A 23,498-nucleotide genomic window follows, 5' to 3' on the forward strand; every position below is an offset into this window, starting at 1 on the left:
CCAACTTTCAACAGCAAATTCCATTTTAGCAGCTGATAACTCTTGTTCACCTTCACAGTTAAACTTGAAGTTTTGCATGAAGAGCTGCACACAGATGAACTGACTCTTTCTTCTGGATTTCGCACATCCTACATATTGATACAATCTAAAAAGAAAGCCAGGTTTGAATAAAATCTGTTCAGCAATTCTGAAGAAATAAGCTTCACACTACCAAGACACAGTCTCAAGTAATTGTGATTCACTAATAAACACGCCTCTTGTCTTTTCCCAATTCTCCCTTACTTTCTATCAGATGTAAGAACCCCATTAAAAGATACTTTCTACATCTCTTCAAAGAGACAGAGGAAGAAAAAATAAGGAAGGAATTCTCAAAGCATTTGTCTTAAATACAACTGTGAACAAATAAACAAAGATTGCAAGTAGCATTCGTCCCATTCAATACATAGGTCCCCTCATCACAACCTTCCCCCGTCCAAAAAAATCTAGATGAACATATGCTTCAGCCAGGCTTAGCAGGCCAGTATCAACATCCTAAAACAAATTTTAAGCTGGTTCCTCCTATATACACTGTTTAACAACAGAAGAGTAAGTTTCTGTGAGAAGGGTATGAGATAATTTCTAGGTAATAGGCTAAGAGGGGCTATGGCTGTCCCACTGATTACCTGCAAATGCTTGGAAAGATCCCAATAGGTCAGTATTATTTTACCTTTAAAGAAATGTTTTACTTTTCATTTTTTATATTTTCCTTTAGCAGTTAATGTTTCACATACTGAATTAACCAACTTCAGGATTTTTGAAGAATCCTAGAAAAAGAACATACGCTTTGTCTTTCAAGCAAGCAAAGCTGAACCAAGAGAAGGAGATTACTCTTTGGAGGCCTTGAAAAATAGCCAGAAAATTAACCTCGAGACTAAGCACTTGTACCACAGGAAATGCCAAGATCTACGGATTTTTTTATTTTTCTTGCAACAATTAAACATGAACTCAAGGTTGGTCTACCATACTTTTTTTAAAGTTGTAGTAGGCTGAACAAGTACATCTGGAACCAACAACTGCCAAGTTATATCAAATGAAATAAAACGTTCCCTACTGACACCTACAGCAACAAGCACATAAAAAAAAATCTGGATTAGTTATCAATTCAAAGTGAAAACTAGATATTTTCTTTTATTGGTTACTTGGCCATCTTTATAGGTCCACAGCAGAAGAGAATCACTGGACAACTCAACTCCAAAGCTAAATAAAGAAAGCAAAGAAGTTTAATTATGCTACATTAAAAATTCTGCTTTTTGATTACATACAGTGAGAAATTAATGTTAAGTGCTTCCAGAGATGATGATGGGATAAAGATGATGACACTTTATGTTTTAGAGCTTATTTACTTTTTCAATTTATAATTTATCCATAATTAAGAGTCTAACCATTACATTTTCTCCTAGAAACTACTAAAACCAGACACTATCCCGCAGTTTAAATAACATATGAAAAAAGCTACGTCTAACAGCTGCAGAACTCACAGGACAGAGGCAGTAAAATATAAAAATACACAAGAGTTAAAAATCCTACTGCAAGAATATTAACTGTAATAAAAGAGAAGACATTAAAACCAGCAGCTAGTTAGGTGCCAGGACATAATAGAACCCATAAGGACAGGCAAAGAATGATGCTAAGTTAGGGAGAAAGAGTCTGTTTTTAGAGAAGAACTTCCTGACAGACACCACAACAAAGCAACATGAACGGTGACTGTGTGGTCCCCTTCTCGTAAATAAATCAGGCGTCAAAGGTTGATCTGCAGTTAATAAGAGGCCTAAACCTTCTCCAAGGATTTGTAGTATTCTGTCAGCACAGTCCAAGCCTTAGGAGCCATGAAGCCTTCCGGCGGGTTTTGTCCTTCTCGAGCCAGCTTGCGCATGCGGGTCCCCGATATAAATTCAAAGTCTTCGTGGCTGAGAGAGTAGGAGTGGGGGCAAAGGGGGAGAGGGAGAGGAGCAAGGGAGAGGGAGGAAAAAAGAACATATTTTAAAAGCAGGCAATGTTGCTCATATTCCTTCTGCTTTCTTGATACTTTATAAATTTCTTCTTGGGAGTATAATGCTGTATAGCAACTCACATTTCCAGGCATTTGGCCAGCAATGACAGTAAAACTCTAGAATATACACCCTTTACAATATTCAGTTTAGGTAACTCCTGAGGTTTGGCAGCATGGTCCAACTGATCTCCTGTGGACTGAATTAAGTCTGTGCCTCCATCTACCCTGACTTGCTCTCTGTGAGGAAACATGGAACTGCTGTTGAGAAAAAAACATCTCCTCCACCTCCTGTCTCAGCCCTCTGTCAAGCAACAGCAGCCATCCTTTTTTGCACCTCACCCTGCCATGGCAGCAGACCAGCCCTGTGTGCTGGTTGAAGGTTCCAGTGCTGGTTGAAGAAGGTCAATTCAATGTCACTAGAGAATGTGAAACAACAACATTGCATGAAAACTTAGTGAAGGACAGTTCGCAGAACAAAAAGTAAAAGCCTCAGAGTCTAGAGGCAAGCTCCACAGCTTCCACAGCTGAGCCATTGCAAGCCACTGAGTATGCGTATACATGCACATCAGTAATGTTGCACATACAATTCAAAATAAAGAAAAAAGCAGGGAAATAATAAAAATACCTTCCCATAAAGATGTTTTTCCCTAAAAATCAGAATTCAGTTGGACAAATGCACAACGACCCCAGATCAGGATTGTTTATCATTGTTAACATGAAAAATCTAAATTAATATTAACTTCTCAGGTATGTGGTCATAAGCAGCAAAAGCTCCACAAGTTAAACTCAGTCCTCACAGGACCAAAACAGTAAAAGACAAGAATCCTAGAGTTCTACCAAATGCTCCACAGGAAAAATTATTTATTCTTAAATTAAATATGCCATTTTACCTATGCCATTTGCTCAATTTGCAACATGTATGCATTACTCATTCTTTATTTGTCTGTTTGAAAGAAAAGCCAAGTATTGATCTCAGATGCACATGCCTCAGACAGAAACAAGAGCCAAGTGTGCGCATTAGAGGGCAAAACTTGGCCCAGCAAGTGCTGAGCTATGCTCAGCAGGGTATGGAAGTTAGCAAGACGCAGAAAGCATTCAACAGTTCCCTTTGACTAAGACAACTAGCCCCATAACTTTTTGATTTGGATTGTATACATTTACAGAGCAGCACTGCCATATATGCTCTTTTCTTACTGCTCTCAAATTGGGACTGTGGGTTCCTGAAGTATCACAACAAGGCTTTTTGCACACCCCACTGTGCTTCAATTCTGTCAAATATAAATTATATAAAAATGAAAACTTAAAGTTGATGTAAACCCATGGAGGAAAAAGTTATGTCACTGCTATTTATAATGCCTGAAAATGTCATTCCTTGGCAAAGAGATGCCAACTGATCACTAATGCTGCTTGAAAGTAACTTGCGTTTCTTTGCAAAGAACTATTTCTATAAAATATATGTGGGGAATTGATAAGCCTGGCTAATTCTAGTGAAAAAATACTAAGTCTTCAGATGATCAGAAAGAGAAGAGTAAAGCAAGTGCTATAAAGTTTCTCCAGGTGTGGTTTTCTCCAGAGTGCAGTAGCAATACCAAAGTTCAAGAACTAAAAAAAATGTTAGCTGCTTTATCCCCTCCTTGCCTATTAAGTTTTCAGAAAGACATTCAACTTCCTCCCGTGCCCTACAAGCAAAATAAAGGTACTAAGACAATAAACTTAGAAATGCCATATGAGTTCGCTTCAGTAAGAACCCCGATTCCTTTAGCTTCTTCTTATTCCTAGTTGCATTAAGAGCAGCTCTAGGAATCAGAAAGAGATAAATACAAAAAGAAGCTAAGGAGATGTATAGAAACATTAAGAAAGGGAAAGAAAAACAAAGTGAGGATCATTGAAGAAACATACTACTTTCAACATCTCACAACGTTTCTAGAAATGTTTCAAAAATACTATTAAAAAGTACAAAAGTACTAATGGTGCCCTTTCATTATCCCAAACTTCTCATTTGAATGGGTTTTTCTTTAAAAAAATTTTTACCTTAATTAGAAATCACTAAAATGACTCAAATGGAGCTCTGGCAATATATACTGTATGTTGAAACAACACGGTAATTTTTACCTTTTTAAAAATTATTGCATTTGCAATTTTATTGTTTCCAGTTTAATTTCCACTTTCATACCTAAAACAGAGTATCTGAATAACCACTCAATACTCATAGTCTTTACTAACGGTAAAAAGCAAATCTCTTGAATATCAGAAACTGAGATTTCCACTAAGCAGAAATACCTTATCAGTACTGGCACTGTGGTGCGATGTGAACCACAAGCATTTTGAAATAAAACATATCAGTATGAGTAATTTGCTTTTGTGGAAAAAGAAACCAGAAAGAAGAGTCAAGTAATTTTGTTCATAGTTAATTTTGAGGATATTAGGAGTTATTCTACATAAAATGTATTTGAGTGGAACATGAGAGGGGGAAACATTTGACCATTAAAGCTGCTATGAAATATAAATGCCAAAGCCATCCAAATTCCATTCTCAAGTGAGATTTAGAATGACTCTCAACGAAACTTAACCCAAGCCTTTCCTGATCATGGAAAGTGCCTTTGCAATTTTTATTCAGTGGCTGCTGGAATTAGCTTTCTTTGAGTCACACTGTATGGTAATAAATGCTTGTAAAATTGATTTTTTTATTACCAATTGAGTTTGACTAGTATTGACATAATAGTTGGTGCCAATGCAATTAAAATCATTCTTCAGAAGAAAAAGAAACAAAAAAAGCAGAAATAAATCCACAACAAAAACTTGTCAACAGAAAAACAGTCTTAAAACGTATTACATTGAGACTGGTGTTTGCTCCATGGCACAGCATCCTAGAACCCGATTACACTCACAGTGTGGAAAAATCCTTACGAACATATGCAGTGAAATCTCCTTACTTATGGAGGACAGGGCTAGGCAGACAGAAAATACATAACTTGCTGCGCTCTCATACATCTAGCAAAAGGAAAAAAGGAATCTCTTCTTACGCTTCAGACTGTGCCCTCCTTCCACACACAGAGCTATATGTATATACACACTCCCACAGGTGCACAAGGTAATACTTTATCTTTGGAAAGCACCAAGTCATCTATTCAGAATAACATAGGAAGAAATCTGTGCTGTTAATTAATCTTCAAACTATTAACAGTAACTGAGCATCAGACTCAAAGGACACTACAAACCATGCACAGAAAATTAAGAATTCATACATCAGTTCTTTCCTTTCTTACTTTTACAAACGTTAATGTTTTAATCTGTTACACAGATTTCCTTTTTTTGTGCATTCAGTAGTTATTTTTTACCATAATACCTCAAGTGATCCCTGCAACAATGATGGCTCTAACAGGGCGTGAGACTAAGACTTCCAAGACCTTACAGTTCTTGTAACAAAACAAAGAAGTTATCACCAGTTTTCAAGTGGGAAATGACTGTATGAATATGCCCACAGTCTTACAGGAAACCTCTGCCATATCTCTGAGGTGTCATACAGTGATAAGAATATTTTTCCACTTCTACAATTATTCCCTACAGATTTAATTTAAGTATAAAATATATTATGTAATTGATTTTTCACTTGGGAGCACTAAAGATCAGTCACAATCTTGGGAACCCTGACCTTCTGTTAGGGTATCTGGCACTGTGTGTATGACTTTCTTGGAATTCCGATTCTCTGTGGAGTGCAACGTCTGGTGCTCTCAAGGTCTTAAGAAATTACTCTTATTTACAAGATTCATCATCAAAATACAGACCATTCATTCATAGTTTTGCCTATCCATGAAAGTATGGTTTTTGGAAAAAAAAAGTATGGAAATAAAATGATAACATGACTTATTCAACCTAATCTGGCTTCAAAATGACTCTCATGTTCTACTCAGCTGGTAAACTTCAGATCTGATTAATTCCTGGGACAATTCAAAGTCTCCTTATCTGGGATTCAGTGTTTTAACAATTATCCTTCTGCAACTTCATGCTTCCTGAACAGGATCTGTCATGAGGTGAAATCTAACCTTACAACCCTTTTCAGAAGGATTTTCACTGAATTTAAATTTGCCTTTGCAGCATCAAGTCATGACTTACACAGTAACTCCCTACAGGAACAGAATGTTGTCCCTTACAGTGTCAAGTCTTTGTTATGGCAGTCTGTGTTATGCCTTGGAAACAGCTCATTATGCTGAATGAACCAGCTAGTATCAGCTAGGTGCAAAACCTAACAGGTCATGAACAGACTCTTTGTGAAAGTAGAACATAATAATGTGATTAATATCAACATATGCAAAGCAAATCCTTTACCTGCTATGAATGAAATTCCTTTCTGACTGGCAGGAGGGTTGAAGTCTCCTGAGCTGCTGTAGTGTTTCAATGCATCCTAAATTATGTACTAATGTAAATTGAGAAGCCATATTTCACACAGCTAAATTAAGGAGAGCAGTCAAGCATGCTTATTTCAGACTCTTACTATGCCTTTAAAAATCAGGTATCACACCAAACAAATCTGGCAACAGTATGTACTTGGTTGGAACAGCTATCCTGTTGACTTGATAGTATTAAAGAAGTCGTGACAGCTATATTAAAGGTCCTGGAGTAAACTATCTAAAGTTAAAATCTCTCCTCTTCACATATACCCAATGCTTCATTCACATTTTACAGGAAGCATGAACAGTCTGCTCCGGTAATCGTACTTATGGGTTTCTTACAGACAAAATGATATCATCAGTTTTCTTTCAGGACAGAAAAAAACCCAAAAAAACAAAACACAACCATTTTTCCAGACACTGCTGTGGGTTTTTTAATTGCCAGACTAATTTCCTTTCTTAATTGAGTTTTTTCTCAGCAGCAGTCTGTGGCTGCATTTTATAGGACTGATCTTCTGTAAAGAACTGGGAATCTCTGCTCACCCAAACAACTACTATTATTAAGCCACCAATCCCAAATTACACTTGTCTGTGGTAACTGTTTGAGAGGCCTTTTTGGCTGAAAAAACACACTGTTTTTCTGAAGAGATTTCAGCATTGGGTAGGGATTTTTTGAGAGGTGGTGGTGGTTTTTGTTGGTTGCTTCGTTCTTTTTTTGTTTTTTCTTTATACTTCTGTCTAATAGTGGTTCACAGATCAGACATTCATTTGGAATTTCTCCATTATAACTAGAATTCTACCTATAAACTTTTCCAAAACATGTTTGGGCATGTTCAATTATTGATCCAAAGTTCTATGAAATCTAAAAGGATAAAAAACTATGATAACCAAAGGGCTGTACCAATATTCATACTAGTTCCTATATCTATTATTCCTTCAGACTTCTGTGCAAGTGGAAATGCTCAAGCTTCCCATGGAAACTTACGATTAGGCTTGCTATCTTCCTTCATCAACAATAAAAGGGGATTTTTATTTTTTTTTTTTAATTATACTCATTTTGACCAAAGGGAAAATAAAATTAAGTTAGCTCTACCTGTGCTGCTCTACATCACTTCAAATGCATTCCTCAAATTCCTTTCATAAATCTTAGACACATCTTTTTCAAAAATATGTATTAAGACTCTGGTTCCATGAAGTGCTAAACCTAGTTCTAAGATGTCTAAGAAACAGATTAAAAATTATGGTGGTTTCATGAGGTAAAATACAACTATAGTTTCAAGTCATTGGTTGTTCACAGGTCTTAATCTTTTAAAGGGTAACTTGAGTCAAACAATTTATAGAAGTTAAACACTGTGCACAACTCTACAACTACAATTGCTGCACAGCTAGTAGCAGCTACCTTTTACATCAGTCTTTTTCTACCCCTTTTCTCACACACACACGATACTGCATGTTTAACCCTGAATTCAACTGGGATATCTCTGCCTTTCCTTATAAAGAGGGGTGCATGTAGATACACCTGCTGCCAGGTGACTCCAGCTCCAACACAGCACCACAGCAGCTCAACATTGTTAAACAGCAGCATGAGGCCCTGGCACTCAAAGTTAACAGTTGTGTTCTCCAGACTGTTCCCAAGCAGAGATACCAGGTCTACTGAAACACCAGGAGCAGCGTGCGTTCTAGAGAATACTAATGGAACTGAGAAACAAACTTAACTTCTATATCAACTCCACAAAACTGCACTTGCGTGGACACCTTTGGGAGCTGAAGACCTAAAGAACAATGACCTCTCAAAATCACAGGCAGCACACCTGAGAAGTAAGGGCTTTTGTTACTAATTTAGAGGCAGGACCAGTGGTAGGCTTTTTGATGCTTCCCAGGCTTGCCACCAGGTCATGAGTAGCTTAGCCACAGCAAGGTATCACATAGTTGCCCAGTATCTTATGGTACGCAGCTGACCAGTACCAACCTGGCACGTGAAAACCTACCCCGACAGGCATACATGGAATGCTATCAGCAAGTGTTACATCTTTCTCATAAAAGCTGAGCATGTATGTTTAGAGATGTCACAAGCAAAGCAACTCTCTGCCACTGTTAATGCTGCAGTCCCAACTTGTCAAACATCCCTCTGGCAGTTGGATCAAGCTTTTTGTAACCTCTCACCCCTAGCCAAAGATTCATCCCCCATCATCCACACGGCTTGGGATTGCTTCAGAAACAGAAAGATGACTCACTAACATCAGCAAAGAACCCAACTGCAACCACCTCTACATGTCTTTGCTGCCAAGCCAGGTGTGGGTCCAACTCTGCCAAATTAGAGACATCCCCAAGATAGCAAATGGTGTCCATTATGGCTTCTCACAAGCCCCTTCCCAGATACAGGAGTCTAGGAGGCCTGAGAGAATAGAAGAGGTGACCACTTGGGAAGAGAATAACTACTTCCAGTAGCTAAGACACACAGCTCAGCTATAGCTCAGTCCAAGGGAAACCCACTTGCCATAACCTTCTGTGCGTCCATTAGTGATGTAAATTCTTGAATTGCCTAATTGGCTGTCAGGTCTTCAAGCCTCAAAGAACTCAGAAAGGTGCAACAGAAGTCATTACCCATTTCCAAAACAAGTCAGAGTAATGCTTCTATGCATACAACTCTTTCCCGCATTTTCAAGCTGTGTTTTTCACCAGGTAAGTGGCAAGCTCAGGAAAGATTTCCACAAACATCACACCCAAGGATCTTCCACCAGTATTGATCCTCTCATATTTCCAAACAATCCTCTATTCCCTGCCATCCTCCTTACAGAGTGAAACACCACATGGTCCAGGAGTCTGCCACATTTTCAGCATTACACAGACCATCTTGAAATGCAACTAGCTGCACCCACCCAAGCTCTAACTCTGTCTGAAGCCTACCACGGTGTTCTCTCTATGGCAAGCAGGAGCAATAACGGCTCTCTTCAGGGAGTCTGCATGTGTTCGCATTGCCATCTAGAGGATCGCTGCCACACTCCAGTCCACCCATTAGTTCACAAACAGTATCTGGGGAAGGACAGGACAAATGGTCTTACATTCTGACAACAGTAAGACAAAACTGCAAACTAATAGCACCGCTGTCTTTTTTCCACGACAGTGACAGAAACAGAAAAAAACCCGCCTCAAACCAAAGCGTGCCCGCAGGCATGATGAAAGGATAATAGGGTGCGCATAATGCGGTCTGTGACAAAAGGCAAAACCTGTTGCCACAGAGATTTTTTTTATCACTTGCTCTGGCTAATGACAGAGGAACAGTTTTACTCACCTTGATCTAAATCAAATCTATCCTGCTAAGAGTACACTATCAACGATTACAGAATCAATATTCTTCCACCAAGATTCTGTTCCATGAAATGGAAATTCTGGCCTCTCACATTGCTACTCCCCTTCTATTCCAAGTTATTGACACACTAGTACAACTATTTCACTTTAATCTTTTCGTATTTATCTTCTCAAAGTTGCTGAGTTACTTGGCCAACAAACAGGACCAATACCCATAGTATCTACTACAACAGTCTTCTGAACCTTATGTTGTAACGCATAGCAGTTTGCATAAAACAGGCAATATTTACATCACAATCTCATTAGTGTGCACAGCAATGAGGACTTCTAGATGCATCACAAATAATGAAAGGCACAAAGGTAGTAAAGTGTTCAACAGTTATCTAAGAAGCAATAAATTTAGGACAAGACTTTCACGTCATATGCTAGGAGTATCCTTCCCTCCGATTTTATTTCTCCTAATGAAAATACCATATGCATCAGGCTATAGATCTGATGCTACTGTACATAGCTTCACTTCAGGAAAAAAACCCACAACCCTGCTGCAATGCCATCCAAAGAGAAGCTTCACAGCACTAAGAACAACCTTACGCTGGAATGCTGCCTATATGGGAGGGAGAACGAAGGAAGAACACATCAGCAAACTACAACTACTAAATAAGCCTCCCTGATTAGCTTCAATTTTAAAACATCTGCAATGTAGCAAATTATCAAATTTCTAACACATATGGACGTCGTAGAGTAATACACAGTGAAACTATTTTAATTCTTGTCAGGTTTCAACAGATTTGCCTTTATCATACTGCTTATGATTTCCAAACAACAGAAGAACATATCAGTTATATTTAGTTACGCAAGAGACAATAACACTTTGCAGCTTTTAAAAATAAAAGCAGACTAATTCAGGTGCTTGGAATTTACTGCTGAAATATAAAGCAGTTACATAACTTACAATCAAGGTTAAGCCAGCACACCATCTACTAATAAACATAATTCATGGTAAGAAAGACACAAGCTGCTGAATAAAACTTGTCACAAGCCACAGTGACATCCTTGGAGACTTCTATACTCAGGGTAACTGCAGCATAAGCAGCTGAAGAATAAGAGATAAAAGATGGGTTCATTTTTACAGACGAATCCACCCCATGGTGATTTCATGCTTTCAAAGATGAACCATGTTGTACAGACATACTTCTTCATTTAGAAGCAGTAGGAAATAGTCAGAATGTAAAAAATACAAGGTCTTTTTAGAAAAACATCTTGCTTGACAGCTTATATTTCAGTACTAACTTCAACTGCAGTTTGATGTAAAACAAAAGTACAGTTCAATAATCTGAATAAAGAGGTTCAAACTAAAATAACAAGTCATCTTCCCTGTCCCACTCATTGGCACCACAGCAACACATAGAGTGAGTTTGGGACTCAGCTATGTCACACAAGTGAAAAATAGTATTGGAACATGCAGAAAGTGAAATTACCTGTCCTGTAACTGGATTTAAAAAAAAACCAAAAAAACCCAAACACACACACCCCCACCCCCAAAAAAAAACCCCAAAACAAAACCCAAAAACAACCCCCAAAAACACAGCTGAAAACCCTGGGACGTACAATGGACATACAATGGACATTATTACTAAATAAAGCAAATTAACTATTTGTCACCCTCTCTTGTCCCACTACCTTCTCCCTGCTGCACTCTCTCATTGCTTCTCTTCCATCACATCTGATGCATACCTGACACCTGAGAAGCATATTTAGAAAGATAAATGAGCAGAAAGCTAATCTTACTATTATAATAAATAATAACCTTTTTCTATGGATTTAGCAATCTCCCAGAATTAGTGAAACTTCAGTACCTGGGAGGAAAAGGGATATTCCAGTGGCAGCTAAAGTTGGATAAGGTTAGTTGTGCTGTGAAACCTCACCCAAATCATGCTGAAGTCAAGTTGCATTCATGATCTAAAACCACACCTAAACACAGTCACCTTTGAGCAATATGAATTTAAAACAATTTTTTTTATGTCGGGGGGGGGCAAAAGGCAGCTATTGCTCCAGAAGTCTTAAAACAAAAATACAACTTACTGATCAGAGTCATAATAATCCATGCACTTCTTTTTCTTATTATAAGCTGCAACTCTAAAGGGTACAATTTCCAGGGCTCGGAGGCCTGGAGCCATTGTCAACACTTTGGCACCATGAGTTGGTTCATACAGATCTTTCCCAGTGTCAGGGTGTGGCATCCCTGCTGGATCTCGCCCTACAATGTAGAAGTTAGCTCCTGCAACCATCCGGGATCTGCAGTGCCACTGAACCTAGAACAGAAACAGGGAAACAGGGAAAAACAGAAGAAAATGGGTCAAAATATGACACTTAAAATGTGCGTGAAGTGCATAATTACACTTTTTCCCTAATCAAACGTTATTTTTACTATGAAGCCACAACAAAACAAAGAGTCAATTATGTGAGTCACCATAAAATTTACAGCTAAGGCATACTATTCCCCTGTTTCATTTGCACATTAGGATACTTTAAAAGTTACTTTAGCACAGTGTTTGGAACAGTATAATCAGGGCAAGAAAGGTGGAGCTCATCCATTTCTTTGCTCAGTTCTTCCTGATGTTGTCACCCTCCATCCCTTTCCTTTTATATAAAAAGTTAACTGTTTTGGGAAGCTTAGTGGGATCTAGTCATATATTGCTCTATTTTAATCACAGTGATTTCTCTAAAAAGACTCCCTGACCAATAGATAGCTGCCAAACATCTCATTGGAAGAAAGACAAGGTAGGCTCCTTAAACACAGTGTTCACGAGTGGTCTAATCAACCTATCTACATATTAGAAAAGCAAAATTACCCATGCTAAACTTTTTCACCTGGCGCATGTGGCAAGGATGCTGTCCAAGGCAGGACTTTAATTCTTTAACACTTACTTTAACACTTTAACACTTACTTTAACACTTACTCTGCATCAATATTAAGACTCAAAGGACATATAAACTAGGTACATACTGCGCATGAATGCTTGGCATAGGCTTTCAGAGCACTAAGATTGCCTACTTATACCACAAGCTTCCAAGACAAAAACAGATAAAGCAGCTCTAGCTTTGGTAAATATTTAGTCCCTTTTCCCTGATCATTTTGAAATAATTTCATTCTAATACATCTGTATGAACTGGGGAGGAGCCAATGTCAAAATCAGAAACTTTAGCTTTAGTGAATTTTTGCTTGGCTGCACCAACTCTCTTCCACCTAATATTTGTAGTATTGTTAAATATTCACAAGCAGCTTTCCCACATTACTTCGCTGCACATTTCAAAATGAGTGGTTTCACAGCTAACAACTTGATTTTTACTTTTTTTTTTTTCCTCATAGCTCACTTACTAGTGAAGGTAAAAAAAGATATTTCAAAGGAAATTCTGCACAGACTATTCAATTATCTGTACTCTACAACCAAATAAATGATCTCAAAATATTTAGAAATGCATCTCTCTTACTAAATATGGTGAGAGGGTTTTTTTTCTGCCAAAGACTGTTTGCAGTATTTACTAGATCCTAGACTGTTAGATATGTTAGTTATGACAGTTTTTAGACTTATGTTATAGGACTGCTGGTAAATTTTCTTAATTGTTTTTATATGCAATATTTTCAATAGAAAATTTAACTGTACAGTACAGGAAAAGTAAAATAACTATTACATTACTTTAGGTAACAAAAACACACCACTTCAGGAAACGTCCCTATGTTCTCATACTGGGAATTATTCCACTAAAAGAATTGTCATACGCTCTACATAGCTTTGTATCTGCCAAAGGATACTCAGAGAAGAGTTTAAAATCCCAGCAAGTATGTAACAGTAGTTTCTTATATGTGCAGCCTTACCTTCGCAGAAAACTAAAGGCCCTACCCAGTAACTACATAGCGTAAAACAGCTTCACAAGTTGAACAGTAATAAACATCTGTCAAAACATCTGTCAAGCACTAAAGGGAAAAAAAGAAGGGGAGGCAGGAAGGAAAAAACCCACAAATCATGGGACAAAAGTTGCTGCCACTACCTTGTAGTAAATGGACAATGTGGTGGATAAATTTTCCTTCCATTACAAAAAAAATTTGCATCTGCCTACTGCAAACCTCTACATGAAACAAAATCAGTATTTCATATTTTAGTTACTGTGCATGCTGTTCCATGTTAATAAGCTTTAGCCAAGAAGCTCTAAAGTGATTTCTCAAAGTAGTAACTAAATGTTAGTTCTGCATTAGTTCTATAACTAATCATTATAAAAACCATTCAAGGACGAAGTTTTGTAGTCAATATGGACAGAGTTCTGTAAATCAGTAGTCAGATAATGAAATTAGGAACCAGATATGAGTTATGAGGGTTCCATTGGTATCAGTTTTCATCTTGACCACAGGCAGACATTACACATGACAGATCCCACTGCTATTCAAGCATATACGGTGCTATGGAAGCATCTGGATGCCGATAGCTATGCTAATAATTTTAATATTTATGTTACAAGCACAAAGTTGGCCATACACATGAAATTCCAGCATACCACAGCAGCTAGCAGCGTATTTTCTAAAACTGTTATAGCGTAGTTAAGAAATTTAAGTTTCATGCTGTCATTTGGATAACAGTAAGAACTCCATTTTCAATAATCACAGAATCCCAGATTTGTCTAGGTTGGAAAAGACCTTGAAGATCATCCAGTCCAACCATCAACCCAACATTAACAGTTCCCAACTACACCACATCCCTCAGCGCTAAGTCGACCCGACTCTTAAACACCTCCAGGGATGGGGACTCCACCACCTCCCTGGGCAGCCCATTCCAACGCCTAACAACCCGTTCTGTAAAGAAATGCTTCCTAATATCCAGCCTAAACCTTCCCTGGCACAACTTGAGGCCATTACCTCCTGTTCTATCGCTTATTACTTGGTTCAAGAGACTCATCCCCAGCTCTCTGCAACCTCCTTTCAGGTAGTTGTAGAGGGCAATGAGGTCTCCCCTCAGCCTCCTCTTCTCCAGAATAAACAACCCCAGTTCCCTCAGCCGCTCCTCATACGACATGTGCTCCAGACCCTTCACCAGCTTCGCTGCCCTTCTTCGGAGACGCTCAAGTCATTCAATGTCCTTTTTGTAGTGAGGGGCCCAAAACCGAACACAGTCATCGAGGTGCGGCCTCACCAGTGCCAAGTACAGGGGTAAGATCACTTCCCTGTCCCTGCTGGCCACGCTATTTCTGATACAAGCCAGGATGCCACTGGCCTTCTTGGCCACCTGGGCACACTGCGGGCTCATGTTCAGCTGGCTGTCAATCAACACCCCCAGGTCCCTCTCTGACTGGCAGCTCTCCAGCCACTCCTCCCCAAGCCTGTAGCGCTGCTGGGCATTGTTGTAGCCCAAGTGCAGCACCCGGCATTTGGCCTTATTGAAACTCCTACAGTCGGCCTTAGCCCATCGCTCCAGCCTGTCCAGATCTCTCTGCAGAGCCTCCCTACCCTCGAGCAGATCAACACTCCCACCCAACTTGGTGTCAGCTGCAAACTTACTGAGGGTCCACTCGATCCCCTCGTCTAGATCATCAATAAAGATGTTAAACAGGAGTGGCCCCAAAACCGAGCCCTGGGGGACACCACTCGTGACCGGTCGCCAACTGGATTTAACTCCGTTCACCACAACTCTTTGGGCCCGGCCATCCAGCCAGTTTTTTACCCAGCGAAGCGTGTGCCCGTCCAAGCCGCGAGCAGCCAGTTTCGCCAGGAGAATGCTGTGGGAAATGGTGTCAAAGGCCTTACTGAAGTCAAGGTAGACAACATCCACAGCCTTTCCCTCATCCAATAAGCAGGTCGCACTGTTGTAGAAGGAGATCAGGTTTGTCAAGCAGGACCCGCCTTTCATAAACCCATGCTTAATAAGTGAAGCTTATTCACTTAATAATTGAAGCTATTTGACTAAGATGATTTAGAACACGGTAAACCACATGTTTGAGGCATAAAACTAGCAGCTTTTGTCCCATTTCTATACATCCATACCTTTTCAGAACATACTTTCCTAAGCAGGTGAATTCATTGCATTTTGATCGAGAATTTTCCCTTATAGAACTGTTTCTTTTCTTCCAAGATAATTATCAGGAATATTAAAAATACAAAAATGTTAAATTGATACTTATGAAACATGTCCATTCAAATCTTTACTGACTGGAAGGCCACATCCGTCCTGTAGATAACCATACTGACACCTGCTTGCTGTTCTGTAAAGCACTTGTACTACAGAAACAAATCCGGTACCAATGTCTTTTAAACGGCCTATGGAAAATGATTAAGGAGTCTCTTTTATTACTTGACTACAAACATTATTGTCAGTCTGTACTCTGAGGTCACTGGAAATGCCACATAGGTTAGCAGAAAACTCTCAGCCTGTTCAGAATAAGGATTGGGGATTTTGTTCCTCCTCATATGCTCATGAATACAAGACCGAAGTAGAAGATTTCTGTTAATTCTCAGAAAAGGTCCGTGGGGAACAGTACAAGATTCCCTACAGTAACTCACATGCCTCAACTAGATCTGAACTGCATGTTTTCTCTTGACTTAAAGGCAGTGCAAGCTCTGTTTGATTACTCAACTGGCCAGCAGAAAACAAGCAACACTTCTCTAATTTAAGTCCACTGGTGAGATCTCCTATCTATCAAAAAGCTACCACAGATTAACCTTTTGAGCCTGGTCAGAATTTGAACCTCCTGTGACTCATGGCTTGGGGGCGGGGCAGGCAGGCCACAGGGAGGAATGAGCTGGAAAACCAATGTCCCCTAAAGGAATTGCCCTCAAATGAGAGCATTTATTCTCTCTGCTGCTTCCCAAAAACATCTAGGCATTCCAGCCCAAGACCTGGCTTCTAAATAAAGTGCTGTCAAATAATTATTTCATACAAAAGCCTTGAAACAATTCTCTCTGAATTAAGTTTGCCAAAAAAATAAACAAAGCCTTTGGGTTTTTTTCCTAATTTGTGTATAAGCCCTCCAACATACAAACTTTTTGCTTAACAGTCATATCACTTAAGTATTTTAGCATTTACAACAACTATTTGGTATGTTAAAAGGTCTTATTTCTTCTGAAAAAGACTGTAAAAAAGGAGGAAGGATTAATTTATTATCATACCCTTATAACTGTAAAGAAAAGAGGACATAAACCCAATATTATCTCCCACTGTTTCCAGCAAAATCCTCCAACATAGAAGTTTCTTCATAGAAGAATGTTTTGGTTGATGACAGAGGGAGCCTTTACAGTCTGACTTCCCAAAGAAAATTTGTCTCCTCTCTCCATTAATACAAACACAGCATACAAGCATCAGGCAGAGCACGAAATAATTTAGCGCACTATCAAAGGGGGTTTGTTTTATTTTAAACTCTTGCTGTATTTACCTCAGTTGGTCCAGCATACATCATGGGGGAAGGGAATATAGCCACCACTGTTGTTTCTGGATTCAAGATTCCCTCCTCCAGTACTGCAGCATGTTGCTTCATGCGCCACATGAGAGGAACATCATCCTCCTTTGTCCAGCCTCCAAGTGGATGCAAGAGTAAAACTGGGCGCCGGTAGCCACGTTCCAAAAGCTGCTTATGTGTATCCTGCATTAAAAGAGCATGCCCATTGTGCACTGGGTTGCGTAACTGGAATGCAAATACAGCATCTGTGGAGAGAAAACAGACAAAAGATATAAGGAAAGCAAGTTATTTTATCAGGAGTTACACAACCACAGAAAAATCTTCAAACAGTACAATCTTTGTTCTGACCTCTATTAAACAAGTATAACAACAGTAGTCACAGGTCATTAAATTATTATAAAATCATTATACTCAATAAGCAAAACTAATAAAAATCCACCATACTAAAAAATAAAACAGCTCCCTTCATTTTTGAGATTTCCTCAGAATTACTCTAGTTTCTCCATTAGCTATAATCTTCTCTTTGGATTTTTCACTTGCATGAGTATATAATACAAAGTTAAATTCTAAGAGAAAAATCAAACTATGCTACCTGTCTTAAAGGCTCAGTGTATCATGAGAACAAATGGACATATTTGCAATAAAACAAATAAAAGGGGATTTCATGTACATTAATAAGTTTCCTTCACCTAAACTGCTTAGTAGAGTTTATGCACAGTAAGAAGAAAGCAAAGCTAACTGATATTCCAAAGTTTTACAGACACTTTGATGAAAAACCCCGACACAACCAGGATTTCTTCCTTCTGCAAATTAAGATGAACTAAAGTACCCTGCAAAGACAGCAAAATCACCATAACTGAGAGGTTTCCCAAGAAGGAACCAATGAAATCCAGAGAACAGGGGTTTTCTAGGTATCAAATATATTTATTTAAGGACTAGCTAAAGCAAAGACTGATATCTCAAATCTGCAGGTCCTGGAAATACTGACCACACTGAAAAAAAACCAGGAGTACAGGACCAATCTCAGTTTGCATTCTTGATATTAATCTCTTCCCTCACACTTAGAAGCACTTAGCAGCTGTCTGAGTCTTATGATGAAGGCAGTATGCCTTCAATGCATGCCACGATGAAGGCAGTATGTTTGACTGTTCTCTGCTTTATGACATTACTCGGCCTCTTACTTATCTGCCTAACACAACTGCTTTAGTGAGAAAACCTGTTTTGTTTTTTTTCTGCGATATAAAGCTAGCAGTTAGCTCACAACTTTTAACTGTGATACATTCCATTTTGTACCATTTTACTTGCATTACTGTCCTAAGCTTTGCTCTCCAGAAGCAGCATGGAAGAGACTTAAAAATAGAAGAGCATGAAAGCTCAGCACTCAACAATATCGCTACAGGTTTAGCCGAACCTGATAAATTTTAAATCACGTTCTACCACATTTTAACATTATCTTTTCTTGCATTAGTAACACGTCTAGTGTGCACGGAAAGATAAAATTCAGAACCTCAGCCATTAGCAGCTTCTTTTGTGTATTTAGGTAATGCAATGCCTGAGATCATAAAAATTAATACCAGTAAAAGGCAAAGAATGCCACCTAAGAGCGCAATCAAAATCTTCATCCTTGAAAGAATGCTAGCCCCTGACGTATTGAGACAGCAGGCATTTGGATAAGCCTTTGCAGGGAGAAACAGAACAAGAAAAATTTATTCACCGGCATTCATTTCCTTGAATTTCTGCCTTAGTTCAGCTGGAGTGAGACGGTATTGATCAAGTCCATCATTCCAATATATACGATCAAGGACCTGTAGATCTCCACCTACAAGCCAGTTCCCTTGCTCCATAACCATCTAAGAAAAGAAAGGAAAATCCTTGTTAGGATTGGTTGTCAGCTTCTCCTGAGCATCTAGAGCATTGCAATGGGGGCTTATCTTTACCCAGGGAAGAATTCTAGGCTAATTTGATTTAACAGTCTCAAGTCAAGCATCAATGTTTAAAAATAAAAAAAATAAAAAAACAATCACTGGAACATAGTCCAAACATGTTATGCCATGGTGCAGGAGACATGCATAAATCTTCAGTAGGCATATGTCTTTCTTTCAAAACAAAGGATTTTTTTAATATATGGAAACGCAAGTAGTCAGTATTCTTAACCAACCTCATTCCATGACAAAAAGATCTAGTGGCTGGAAAGCCTAATATATTAAGTAAAACGAAATTGCACACTTCATAGTTGTTGGTCAAAGCAAATGAAGTTCCAGTATCACCCTACAGTTTACAAGATTCTGGTCAGCAATAAAGTAGCAAATAAAACAGTTCTGATTAACTAATTACACACTTTAACTTACAAATAAAATCAGAATCTTTGAAGTAGGACAGCTTTTGGATTCGTTTCACAGTAGCACTTTACCAAGGCAACAGATATTGTACATTCACTAGAGTTCTTCTGATATCTTCAAATATCAGTCAACTCACCCTTTATCAAAAAATAATTACGGCAAGCCGTTTAACATACTCTAGCAATGACCACAGAAATCACTCAGAAACTTAATTTCTGAGAATGCATTTGCTTTTGAAGATGGAACCACAAAAAATTTACATGTTTCATACACATTTCTGATAATTTTTTAGCCTTATGCTATTTAAAGATGACAGCAAGTGATATAACATAAGACATTACATACTAAATCCACATGCCAAGGTGTAAAATTAAGGGTGAATTTTTCAATTTATTTTTGCTTTGAAATAGAGGACTGCTGGAATTAAGTGATGCTACAGCCACCACCCTCTTCCCAAAGAAAATGCCAGACTTTGACATCTTACCAGGGTGGGGTGGAAGGTGTGATAAAGATATGAAGATGACAAAACTCTGCACTACAGTAACTCTCAGGCACCCAAAGATTTCTGATTAAGGCCCACCAGATCCATGTGCTGTCATGATACTACTCTGCACACACCCATACACTGTCATAATACTACTATTACACACTCCGGTACAGACGTAAGAGTACAGACAGACATAGTTCCTCATCTTCTACATTAGTTTCAGCCATGTCATTCTGTGATTGCTAATACATTATAACAAGTTATTCAAATCTCATTTGCATGAGATTTTCTTAGAATTTCTAAAATTTGTGTTAAGTTTTCAATAAAGGGGTAATCTGATGTTCATCAGCACAGAACAAATCAAGAGCTCTGAAAATCTTCCAGAACACTCTTAGTTGTGTCTAGCAGATGTTCTTTTTCAGATATACCGCAGAATACAACCTCAGTTCATAAAAGGATGTCATTACACATTAATTAAAAAATGTATTACACATTAGTAAAATAAAGAAGTAAAAAAATCCATAGTTTTCACATATGTATAACTATTAGTCATAGAGATGCTTTTAGAACACATCAAAGGCTTTCCCTTTTTAAGAGCAAGCTCATAATTTGTGGTTTGATTTCTTTTTATCTGATTTTAAGGCATAGTTGTAAGTAAAAAGATACTTTAGAGACCAATGGGGAAAGAAACGTATTTCGGCTCTGCAGAGCTAAGATGCAACATTTACATCAGCTTTCAAACCCAAACACAGCATTGTGATGAGTATGCTGCAATTACAATATTTCATTATGACATACACATACGGTCAAGATAATAACGCATACTGAACACAATGGATGTGAAATAACTCTCCAGAGAGTTACATGATGAACTCTCCAGGAACAGGGCCTATTTCAAAAGCAGCTAAACCAGGCAGTTCTCACGTGCTCCACATGCAGGCAGAATAGCAGTTTTCTTGCCTTCACAATGCGTATATCTGCTGATTAAGGAGCTTTGATGATCCATCTGGCTACACAGAGGAGTGTGTTTACTAGGCACACTAGAGGGCAAAGTTCCCTCTTCTGTAGCACAGATTCTACAGTACATTCTAAATTCATTTCACATGCACATATTGACATTGGGTTTTCACACTAAGTGCAGACTATTCAACAGCTGCATAGAACAAAAAAAATCCCCAGTGTTTCTACTCAAATGTATTAATCAGTTCTCAAAACAGTTTTGCTGTCGAAATATGCCACAGACATCAGCTTCATTAATTTGCAGCTCCACAAACAGTACAGCTAATAGGACTAGATTTTCAACTTTTAACACACACCTTGATATAGGGATGTTCCTTGCATGTCGTTCCCCATTGCCTAGCACAGCGTTCCTCTTTCCTGTGTTCGTAGAATTCTGGATTACGGAGAATGGCCACGCGGCGACCTTCATACACCAGTGCAATTGCGGTACACCCATCCAGTCTTTCTTTGTCTTCTTGAGTAGCTGTTAGCACTATAGGCACTGACAGATTAATAACTCCCCCTGCAGAGTAAAGGGGAAAAAAAAAAAAAAAGCCCCCTATCCTTAATAATGGTCAATGACATTATGAAAATCTACCCCTCCTAACAAGTTACAGTCCAGGCTGTAAGTGTATCACGCAACAGGTAGTTCAAGTGTTTTTTAACAGGGGTTAAAAGCAACTTTTAGAATGAACTCTTGCATAAGATATGTGTGCTACAAAAATTTACAAGCACTGAGGTTTGAGAAAGAGCAGAGACAGTACTGAAAATACCAAGTACTTATAACTGCACACAAATATTTAGATTGTGAAGATACTACTTTTTTTGGATCTCAAATCTTGTTTAAGAAGCTATATACAGAAGCAGAAATACACAACTGTAAGCAGAAATACACAACTGACATTTTTTAAACAGATCATCTATAATATCCGGCAAGATTGTTACTGGAGTGGATAATGCATAAAAAAAGAAGTAGCATTCTCAGTAGCCATACTTTTGGTCCATAAGAAAAGTTCAATGTGATAGAAGCAGCCAAATGTACCCAAGTAGTTAACATATATAATTTAACTATTTCAAAAGGTGACTTTTGCTGTTTACTTGAAACTGTATTCAGATTCAAGCATTTATATTTCAGAAAAAAAAGTTGAATCAGGCAGACATTTTGCACAGTTTGTTTGAAAGCTTACCATCTACTTTACTTCTAAAACTAAACGACTGTATCTGAATTTTAAGGTTATGTGTGGCCCTCATTTTTAAGCATTTACTTCACTGCTAGATACTGGAAGTGTGTTTTTCTTGACTACCAGCATGAGATTTGAGAAAACCAGTGGAGTAAATATTGTAAGTCTCATACAAAGGCTTGAATACTAATGAGGATACACTTGCCAAAAAAGAGCAAAACTTTCTGGTGGTCTCCAGGAGAAATGTCTTGGGCCTCTGGAAGTTAATGGGGGTTTTGATACTGGCTTCAGTCAGGCCAAGACTCTAAATAAGGTTGATTTCCCCATTATTTGAACAATACATTTTTTTTATAACCTTCTCTCAATTTTACTTTCAGTGTGGTAGGAAGTTAAAAATTATGAAGCTGGATGAAAAGTTTAAAAGAAAAATAGTTCCCCCTTCCTTCACAATGCAAAATGAAAAGCATGTTGTGCATCTTCTCCTAAATTCAGTCTTAGTCCTCAGAGTTATTTTCAAAGCAACTAGGTCATAAATTGAGCTTGGCAACATCACAGAGGTGATTTGCCACCCCTAACTTGATAATTAAAAAAATTATTTTGCTTTGCGAACAAGTAAATAAGTATTTCAAACTGGGAAAAGATCTCAAACCTGTTGATTATTAAAATTTTGTTAGTGACCAATATATAATATCTTTGACATGTCTTCAGCCACTGTGCAAATGAGGAACTGAGGCAAGGTAGTGGAGTGAGTTTGTTAAGTGACAGATGAGCAGAGTGTCAGCTCAAGACTATTTCAGATACTTTCACTTTAAAGCTTAAGTTATCAACACACCTGCACTGATCTCCATAATGTAGAAGTCAGTCAGTATGAACACTGCATTTAGAGCCCAAAGGATGAGATGAACTGCTGATATTAAACAATTTCTCTCTCTTCAAAATCAAAACCCTGGAAAACAACTGCTGCTGTGACACTCCAGAACGAACATATCAAGCAGGGAGGAGACTTTCAGGATGTCGTTTTGACTTAACCGTTGCCACTGCTTCAAGTAGCAAAGCAGCTTTTTCTGAAAAGGTTCTCATACATAAATGCTGCAGTAGATATCTAAGAGAAGGAAATATGGTAGCATCTAGAGAAACGTGACTGTTCTATTAAAGCTTAGGACTGAAAATTATTTCCATCAAAGTTACTCGTTATTTCTCATTACCCATATTTTTTGCAGCATACACGAGGTACTAAAAACAATTGCAAGAGAAGTTTAAAAACTTGCAATAGTGCCATATCTGAAACACTCACCTATACAATGTCTTAAAAGCCTTATAAAAATT

At 38.3% G+C, this 23,498-nt stretch overlaps 1 protein-coding gene across 2 annotated transcripts in view; it reads right to left on the bottom strand.

Moving 5' to 3' along the window:
- Positions 1-933: 933 nt before the first annotated feature.
- PAPSS1 (3'-phosphoadenosine 5'-phosphosulfate synthase 1) overlaps positions 934-23,498 on the bottom strand; it is a 50,355-nt gene continuing 27,790 nt past the window's right edge. For both annotated transcript variants that reach the window (XM_074866890.1, XM_074866891.1), the window contains exons 8-12: positions 21,309-21,514; positions 18,881-19,016; positions 17,143-17,411; positions 11,809-12,038; positions 934-1,946 (exon numbers count right to left, since the gene is read on the bottom strand). In XM_074866890.1, the coding sequence (XP_074722991.1) occupies positions 1,808-1,946; positions 11,809-12,038; positions 17,143-17,411; positions 18,881-19,016; positions 21,309-21,514 (980 nt within the window). In that variant the 3' untranslated portion in view covers positions 934-1,807. The remainder of the gene's footprint in view (positions 1,947-11,808; positions 12,039-17,142; positions 17,412-18,880; positions 19,017-21,308; positions 21,515-23,498) is intronic.

This window comes from Strix uralensis, chromosome 4, assembly GCF_047716275.1.
Source record: "Strix uralensis isolate ZFMK-TIS-50842 chromosome 4, bStrUra1, whole genome shotgun sequence".
NCBI lineage: Eukaryota > Metazoa > Chordata > Aves > Strigiformes > Strigidae > Strix > Strix uralensis.